Source organism: Oryzias latipes, chromosome 4 (genome assembly GCF_053564925.1).
Source record: "Oryzias latipes strain Hd-rR chromosome 4, Olatipes_Hd-rR_3.1".
In the NCBI taxonomy this organism is placed as follows: Eukaryota; Metazoa; Chordata; class Actinopteri; order Beloniformes; family Adrianichthyidae; genus Oryzias; species Oryzias latipes.
In genome coordinates, this window is record NC_136240.1 from 17,408,489 (window position 1) to 17,417,918 (window position 9,430).

Consider the following 9,430-nt stretch of genomic DNA (forward strand, 5'->3'; position numbering starts at 1 on the left):
AAAAGGTAGAACACTACGATTTGACGATCGATGACGACACGCCGCTCTCTGCGGTGCCCCGCCCCTTTAATCCACCTGTCGTTTCACCTGGAGCGCAGCGGCACTGACAGGAGGCGGACAGGAGCGCAGCATGGGGGGTAAGACACGGTCTGTCATACCAAAAACGAGCTTTATTAGAACTTTTGGGTCATTTTTAGTGACATCTTTTAGATAATTTTGTTTTTGAGTCCTGTCAGTAAACTACTACAGAACAGCTACACTTAAAGATTTATTTACCCTACGTCTGCTATGTGCTTAAAAGCAGTGATTGCTTGATTTATTATTTTATTCCTTTTTCAGTCTTTTTGATATCTCAAGTAAAAAGCCACTTTTGCTGCTTTAGGTGAAACTAGTCTAACTGTGAATGTTTCCTATGTTGTACTATGGTCCACGAATGAGAACCTTTGTGTTGTTTAACAGTGTGAAGATATGATAAGGACTCTGGAATATAGATAAGCGGGTTTATTTAACAAGGCTTGACTCAGTTCCATTTAATCAGTTTGGCGTGGCCAACTTGAGTAACAAAAAGGAAACAAACAGGCAGAATTCTTGAACTCCAGGTACACATCAGTGCTGGCAGGAATCAGACAAAAGCACTAACATGGGAGTGTGAAAGAACAAGCAGAAACCTGGTTCACAGGGAGCAAACCATTGGTAAGCTTGACACTGAATGAACAAAAAACAATGTGGCATCTAGAAAAAGAGAGACGTTATGAAACTAAATGCACATTTAAAACCAAAATTGCTGTAAATGTTTTGTCACAGTTCCTCAAGTCATTTAGAAGCAACATTAATTAAAAAAAAAGTTCTGAACACAGCTCAGTTTAGACAAGGAAATTTATCAATGAGGAAGGGAAAGAAGCCGACTTGAAAACATTGTTGGATGACAGCCATGTTCAACTGCTGGGCATGAGTAACAAACAACTAGAATGCTTGACACAATAGTACAAAGAGCATCCAGTAACTGAATACCAAACTCATGAGAATATGTGCAAAAGAAGTGATGACTAACTGAATACTGTAAAGCACAAACTCAAAGCAGACGTTAAATTTAAATGCAAGAAACACCACTAAGATGTTGTACAGGATTTCAAAATGAAGCCAGGTTCTTTTAAATCTAGAGTACAATGCACAATAAATTTTAGAGGAGGAATAATTATTTACCTGGTTTTTTAAAAACAAAATGATTATAAAGAAACACAAATGTGTCCCACTCATGTCAGTATGAAGTAGTTGTGCGTTTCTATTTTGTTTTGTTTTGGCACAGAATTTCCCCAAACTCTGATTTTTTTAAAGGCAGCTATGTGATGTTACAAGTATGTTAATTGAATGCCTTCTTTTGACTTAGTAAAGTTTAACTTTATGTTTTGTATTATCAAAAAATAAGGTTCTTAGGTTATCTCTGAGATTAAAAATAAGAAAAAGGTGTCTTAAAAGCAAGCCGGCATTTTTTATTGCTGAATCTTTGACTGTCCTCTCTTAGGCTAAAAACAAAACTTTGACTGTGGTAATAAGGACAAACAAAATGAGTAAAGCTCAGCAAACCTTACCTGTATCAGATACAAATTTCTGCATTGTTTTTTATGTTCAAATGCCCTTCACATTTGATGGTTGAATTTAATTGAATTCTTGCTACAAATAGTTTGAGTTTTTGACGATAAATAATTAAGTTTTTTGACTAACGATGATAGAAATTTCAGAATATTTCAAGGTTTTGCACTCTTTTGATTTATATTTTTTAATTCTTCTTCCTAGTGTTAAAAATGAAATTTAAGTTGAGTTAAATTACCTAAATATTTCTGTCCCTGTCATAAATGGTAGCATCAAAAATGTCATCTTTAAAAGGTTTTCACTTTTTAAACTGAGGTCTGATCCAAATAACACTTATTTCAAGCTCCAAAGGGGTTTTAGAAGGGATTTGCAAAACACCATTAATTAAAAAGGCTTGTGGTGTATGCGAATTTTCATTCTATCCCAAAGCATTATCAAAAAGAATTACTTTAACAATTTATTTTATTAGTTTAAAGGAATAGGGGGAAAAAAGTGCACATGAAGTCGTGGGTACTCTTAGCTCATAGAAGGAGGGGAATTTTTTTTCGTGAAATATCCATGCAAATGTGGTGCTAGGAGGAAACATACTTATTTGAATGTGCAAATCTACAGGTGTGTTCCTCTCTTGATGTCTTTCAGGTGTTTGCTCTACTGAGAAGATGGCCAAGGCTTTTGCCTATGAGAGTTCAGACATTGACTGGTGTGAAGACAACTATAAATACTCCGAACACGTAGTAGAGTACTTTAATACAGTAAGTTTGCAGAAACCAGAAAACATGGAACAGAACATATTTAAACCAAGTAGCACCTCCAGTACATGTATTTCCTTCAGTTATCTAAAAAGGCTTTGTTTTCCTTTTTTAGATGAGCAGCTTTTTTTTCTTTATTATCTCACCTGTTATGCTTTACCTGCTACATCCTTACGCCAAAGAGAGGAACTTGGCAATTCACCTTGTCTGGATTCTGATGATTTTTGTAGGTAAGATGATTTAAAAAATGTTTTATATTTAAAATCCCACTCCAATCATCTTTTGATCTATGGTAAAATTGTTCCCAGTGGTCTTTTAATTATGAATATGCAGTTTTTAGGCAAAATCAAAAAATCAGTTTTTTTCTAAGACACAGTTTTAGTGTTAACAGTTGTTTATTTGAACATGCCATTACCAAATCCATGTCTTCAATGAGCCGTTTATTTCCTATGTGTATGGGACACTGTGCCCAATATTAAAATTCAAACAGTTTGGAATGGTTTACATAAAAATTTTAAAATTCCATTTCAGTTTCCCCTTTTTTATCTCCATAATTTCACTATTTTTTTTTTTTATTTGAACTGAAATTTAGATGTACCATTTAAACTTCGTTATTTTATTTTTGCATTCCTGTTTTTCGATCATAAAATGCTGTAATCTTAAATCTAGATATAACTTAGAAGGTAACTGAAATAACTTGTATTGTATAAATAAGTAAAATATTTGCACTTATTTTTCTGATCAATACACCATTCTGTTCAGGTAAACATAGATATATTCCCTGTTTTTGACATTAAAGATTGACTGATTGATTTGAATAGAATGAAAAATAATGTAGTCCTGTATGATTGATCTACAATTAGATTATTATCATAGTTTTACGTGTAATACCTTGATTGTGGTGTTATATATTCTCCTTTTATCTTTGTTTGGTGAAATAAAACTTTTTTAAATCATATACTGATAACAAAATGAGCCTTTGTATTTATGTGTTTCTATAATTCATAACTGTAGGACTATAAATTGCATAATTGCTGCATAAACTACAATTTTAATCAATTTTATACAACAGTTTAAAAAAATAGTTAATAGCAGATTTATGTTAAGAGCAGATTTATGTCAATGCCGAACCTGCTATGTCAGTTGTTCACTTGTCTGTCTGCAAACCACTTTGGTTTTTTTAAATTCATATTGACAAAATAAAAGCGCGGATATTAAAACGTGGTGTTCCTCCTCTTTCCAGGGCTTTTTTCTGCCTACTTTCACATGACTCTTAGTTTTGTGGGTCAGATGTTGGACGAGCTGTCTATCATGTGGGTGTTGGCAGTGGGATATTCCATGTGGTTTCCTCGTAAACTCTTCCCTTCATTCATCAAAGACAGGCAAGTATGAAACTCAATCTAGCAATATACTTCTCATCTGCTCTTCCACTAAGTAGTTCAAGGTCTTACCATTTTGAGAAGGGACTTCTTGAACACACTTGGATTCAGTATCCCTTTAAGAGAGCTTTGAAAAATGGTAAATCCTTTAATGGCAGGTGGTGGTGAAACCTAAACCGTTCATGGATGAGAAGCCAAGTGAACCATCTTTACAGATGTCATTACTCTTCACATGCCACAAAGCTAATGCCTTTTCTTAAATGTGACAGAAAGAATCTGCACATAAAAGGTAGCTACCCTAACTGCATAAATATTTAATACCAAGATGAGGGAGAGAAATTAAAATTTGATGAGCACCAGGAAACAATGCCAAAGTCATCGTCCAGTTTTTCAGGCTTATGGTTGTCCTTCCTACACATGCGTAGATGACCTAACCTTAAACAAAAGGGGTCAGGTGGCGACATAGCTCCTATGCTTTGTGCTGGAGAGTCATGAACGTCCCAATCTTTATTGTTAGTTTCTGTTGAGATATTTATCTGAAAATGTTTCAATCACAGGACCACGTTTTCCAAGCTGGTCTTCACCATCACAGTCATCACTTCTGTGTCGTCGTTTGTCAAACCAACAGTCAACGCCTATGTCCTGAACTGCTTCGGGCTCCATCTGCTTTACACTCTGGCCGTCGAGATGAGATAGTGAGAAAAAGCTCTTTTGCTCAGAATCTGAACTTCGACAGCTTGCAGTTTTGATTGACATCTAATTGCCAGTATCCTCTCGTAAACCCAGCTGCACCGACCAGAAGGTTCTGCGCCTCGCCAAGCTGTCCGTGGCTCTGTGGGTGCTCGCCATCACCTGCTGGATCAGTGACCGTTTCAGCTGCAGCTTCTGGCAGCAGCTTAACTTCTGCTATCTGCATGGTATCTGGTACGTCCATTCTGACCATACCATTATAAAACATTTGAAAATGAAATAAATTGATTAAATTGGTATTGGAAATTACCATTTGGATTGACGCGTGGTAGGTTCAATTTACAGTTATGTAAAAACAACCAAGTGCATTACAGTTCAAGCCATCATTCCAGTCCAATGTGTGGAAACACTCTGAATTTTGCAAAGAGATGTGACCATACAGTGTGATAGAATGTTCTAATATTGTTCTGTTTTTATTAGTTTGATGTCAAAAAATAACAGTGAGCAATTAATGCTATTAATGCCATTATCTCTGAATCCCACTGGTAGAATTTTTGGCTAAAGATGTCCTGGGATTTTGGGTCAGTGAATTGGATCAAAATGAACCAATTTCAACAATGAATCAGATCAGCAACCAGAAATTATGATACAAACCAGTCGTTGTTAAAATCGTTACACCCCTAATCAGAACTACTGACTGTCTGGTCCAACAGATTGTGTTTTGAAAAACTGAACAGTTTGATTTATTATAATTATCCACAAATTTTATTCTTTGTCTTACAGGCACATTCTGATTGTAATGGCTGTAGCTCATGCCACCACACTTATTGCTTACCTGGATGCCAACAATGAAATACCATACTCCCTGCCTGGACTGCAGTACTGGCCCTCTGATAAATGGACTATAGGACTTCCTCACATTGTTCTCAAGGGAACACCCAAAACCAGAAAGCAATGCTGATAGATGGTAGGCAGTTGTAGGACTTTTTAAATTTGACTTATTATGTACAGGGAAATAGGTAAATTAGACCTATTCAATTCAAATTTGACAAATCGTTTTTGTTTTAAAACATACCAAGCCATCCTAGCAAAACTTTGCTGCCTTTTTCTACTGTGCAACTTTTGCACAGACGTTAAAAATGAATATGTAACAGGGATCAAATAACAAATCTTTATTGTGGTAAATTTCAGGCTTTATAACAACAGACATTACGAAAAAAGACTACAAATGTTTTGCCACTGCAGTCTGCATAGGTGAAGAATCAAATACACATAGAATAAAACTGTGACATCAGCTATCATGGATATTTTAAACATTTTATTACATATTTTTATAACTATTATTATATTTTTGCTTTTATCAAGTCATGCACTTAAATGTTTGCGGATTTTAGGTTTATGAATTATTTATATAAGTGAATCAAATACTTTTACATAAATTGTATTTCAGTGACAATAGTATGTGATCATGACATGTTTTGGTGCAATCTTTTTTACGCATAGTAATAACCGTTATAAACAAACTAAGTATAGTTATTGGTTCTGAAGCTGAAATATGAACCTTTCAAAAATATTGAAACAACTGCTTTAATTACTGGTAAAATGTTTTTTATTCACAATTTGAGAAAGTTTCTTTGCATACTCATTTAGAAATCAATGAAGATTTTTTTAATTCATATTAGAAAATGTTAGAACACAATTTTTCTGGATACAGATAAAAATTGTCAAAGTTTTGAGTTTTCTGTGTGCTCTCGTTAACTACTCTTTATATTATGTTCGCTGCCATCTTTTTTTTACTTTGTGTTACCTGCAATCTTTGCATTTTTGCACTTAACCCAAATGTCAATGCGATTTTTTTTTTTTTTTTTTTTTTTTTTGTGGCTTCTGATCATTTATTGACCTTAAATTAGTCTCATTATCCCTGTTAACCATGTTTGTTCATTTTTACTGCAACTTAATCGATTTAATACACTGCACTTGCCGAGGCATGGATGATTCTTAACGGCAACACTTGAATACTTAAAATGTACGCTTTTTTTACTTTTTGTACTTTTCATTAGGTTTCTAATTATCTAGAAATTTTTTTGCAAATAGGTATTTTACTCCAGTTCTGTTTTTTTTCTTCCAAGGTAGCATTGTTTGATGTGCTCTGCAGTCAGACATTTCATGTTAAAGCACTTACAGCTCCGACAGTGTGTTTGACATGATGAAACTTTGTGTTGAGACTTGCAAGAATTTGAAAAATTGTTGTTAAAGATGTTTGAGCATAGTTACAAAGTGTTATATTTACAATCTATCCAAATGTCCCCTTGGAAAACTGCTCAGTGGGAAACTTTTGGGGATCTTGACTCTGCTCACTGAATTACATGAATATTCAATGTATGTAATGATGCTGTGAGGGGAAATTTTCCAAACTTTTAAAATAAAGTTCTTTATTTACAATTTCACCTAAATCCATAGTATTCTTTGGAAGATTTTTAACTAAACATGTATTTATAAAAAGGTATTTAACATAATAGAAATAAGACTATAGAAGTGGTCTTGCTTTTCCTTAGTATCTGAAAATGCATTGGCTTTCCACAAACCTCAAACATCTTTCTGCTGGAAGTTGTTTTATTAAAAATATATGTCATGTTGTTGAATGTAGAATTTCTTTTGGTAAATTTCAGATTTAGAAATTTTTAAACAAACTGTTTTTTCCTTAGCATTCTTTGTCAACGAAAATCTTTTTAAAGTTTAAACGTGGTATGATGCACCATTCTATCACCACGACAACCAAATGACAAAGACCCGTCCTCCTGCAGAGCAGCAGTTCTGTAGCTCATTAAGCTGCTGTATTTTGTGACAACAAAACTACTTTTTATATATTTATATTTTTGAACCAGCATCTCAACGTGAACTGGCAGTGGAAAAAGTGTAAGAAATATAGTCAGAGAAAAAGACTGTGAAACTTCTAAACGGAATACAGTGATTGATTGCTGTGTCCACTGTGTACAGAAACTCAATCACAGGATAAAAATTATTTAACTTTTTCAGGATCTGATTTATTTTTTGGGGGCAATTTGTTTTGATTTTTTAAACATAGAATTTTGCCCACAAATTTTAATTCATCTGATCAATTTTATGCAAAAGCAGGAAAACATGAGCTTTCTATGTTGTGTTGCCTGAAAACATATTTTATTTACAAAGGAATGGGATTTTAAGGGGTTATACCCTGGCCATAACTTTTACTGCTCAAGTAAAAGCCTGAAACTAAAGAACAATAAAAGAGTATTTCCATGTCAACTTTGCTGAAACTTCTGCAGTGACAACATGTTGAGAACTGAACTCTGAGAAGTGTGTTTTTAAATAAGCAATAAAACTGATTTACCTGAATAAATAAGTGTTTTTTTGACTCTGTTAAAAATAATTGAGTCAAATAACAGTATAAAACAACATGCACACACACAAATTAAAACTATCAAACATAATTTAAGTTAATTTGAGAAAATTATCTTCAAGCTCTGTAGTTTGTCACTAGAGGGCAGCAACAACACACATTGTTGTCACCATGTCACTATGAATTGTTAAAAACAGTACTGGATAACTGTTTACCATGGAACTGGAACTATTTCTTTTTTTTTTTTTTCATGCAGAGAAATAGATTCAACCCAAGTATAAAATGTTGTCTTGATTATTTGTATCTTTAATAGTGCAATAATCCTTAGTATATTTTTGTGTGCAGTTGCACAAAACAGGCCAATGGGTGTGGAAAAACATTAACTACTTGAAAAACATTAACTACTACACCTGAAATGATTGCTTTCATTCAAGTCAAAAAGACTTGGAAACATTCTCATAGGATAAAGAAAGTTATTGTTTATTTTTCTTGAAAGAGTGGAAAGGTGGTGAAAAAAATGTTTGGTTAAAATGCACAGATTATTGGTTGTTGTGAATCCATTAAATCAAAATGTCCACAAAGAAATACTAACAGTGCTACTATCACAGTTGTGCCACATTTAGAATTACAATTTATTTGCTGTTATAACACACCAATGATCTGAGTGGGAACGTGCAATTTAAAAAAAAAACTCTTTACATTGAAAACGTATTTAAAGTTTTACCCTTATTGTCTGGCAGCCAGGTTGTCCATTTGCCCCTGCAATCATTGAGCAGTAGGCCAGGTAAGGGTAACTTGAAGAGGGTAAGATGCCAGAGAGCGGTGACCTTCTATCGCATAGCTGAGACTCAAAAATCTCACATCAAAGTTTAAGCTCAGTTTGAGACTATGCCTCTATGGACTCTCAATCAGGAATCTTTCAAAGAGATACTTTCAATTGGAGGGTTGACTGGACGGTGAGAAAATGCAGAGAAATGTTTGTAACCCTTGTGCTATCCTAGGCACTTTAACATTGGGAGTTGGGTCATCTAGACCCACTGGACAGTGCTCTGAACCTGTTTTCTTCAATGATTTGTGATCCTCATTGGTGTCCATGGATTACATGAAATCTTTCCACCTTTATCCACCTTTGTCATGGTAGGAATAACACATCAAAGCAAGGGTGGGGTCTTGGATAGCACAAGGGTTAATTTTTGTTAGTAATTACAAGAAAACCGCTGTTAAGCATTGGGTCAGCCATAATGCACATCTGCAGTTTCACACACCTTTCCCCATGATATCCTCCTGATTACCAGAAAAAAATCCACCAAAAACTATGACTCAATCAGAAATATACAATAAAAAAGAAATAATTTTTTTAGACAACACTGAAAAATTGAAAATACACTCGATAGAAAATATGTCTTCATATACTTTACAAAGTTAAGTCTCAGTTTTGGTGTTTTTCTACAGAAAAATTTAGTCTATGTTAGAAAAGACCATGCTTTTTGTCATAAAACAATTGTTTTCTAGCTATTCTTCTTTCAGAATTTTTACAGTTATTACACCAAAAGCAATGCTACGTCAATCTTGTTCTTTAAGTTCTTTTGTCTGATTTATTTCTACAGCATGAGAAGTGCATGTTTTGCTTTTATGCAAGAATA

At 34.1% G+C, this 9,430-nt stretch overlaps 1 protein-coding gene across 3 annotated transcripts; it reads left to right on the forward strand.

The window, feature by feature from the left end:
- acer1 (alkaline ceramidase 1) lies at positions 1-6,861 on the forward strand. Of its 3 annotated transcripts, none has more exons than XM_004068004.5 (7): positions 1-137; positions 2,230-2,342; positions 2,455-2,569; positions 3,583-3,721; positions 4,276-4,413; positions 4,505-4,642; positions 5,192-6,861. In XM_004068004.5, the coding sequence occupies exons 1-7, from the start codon at positions 131-133 to the stop codon at positions 5,367-5,369; spliced, it is 828 nt and encodes a 275-aa protein (XP_004068052.2). In that variant the 5' UTR covers positions 1-130; the 3' UTR covers positions 5,370-6,861. The 3 variants fall into 3 exon arrangements, with proteins under 3 accessions (XP_004068052.2, XP_078802051.1, XP_078802052.1); XM_078945925.1 differs by having other exon boundaries at positions 115-147; XM_078945926.1 differs by lacking the exon at positions 1-137 and adding an exon at positions 533-693.
- The last annotated feature ends 2,569 nt before the right edge of the window (positions 6,862-9,430 follow it).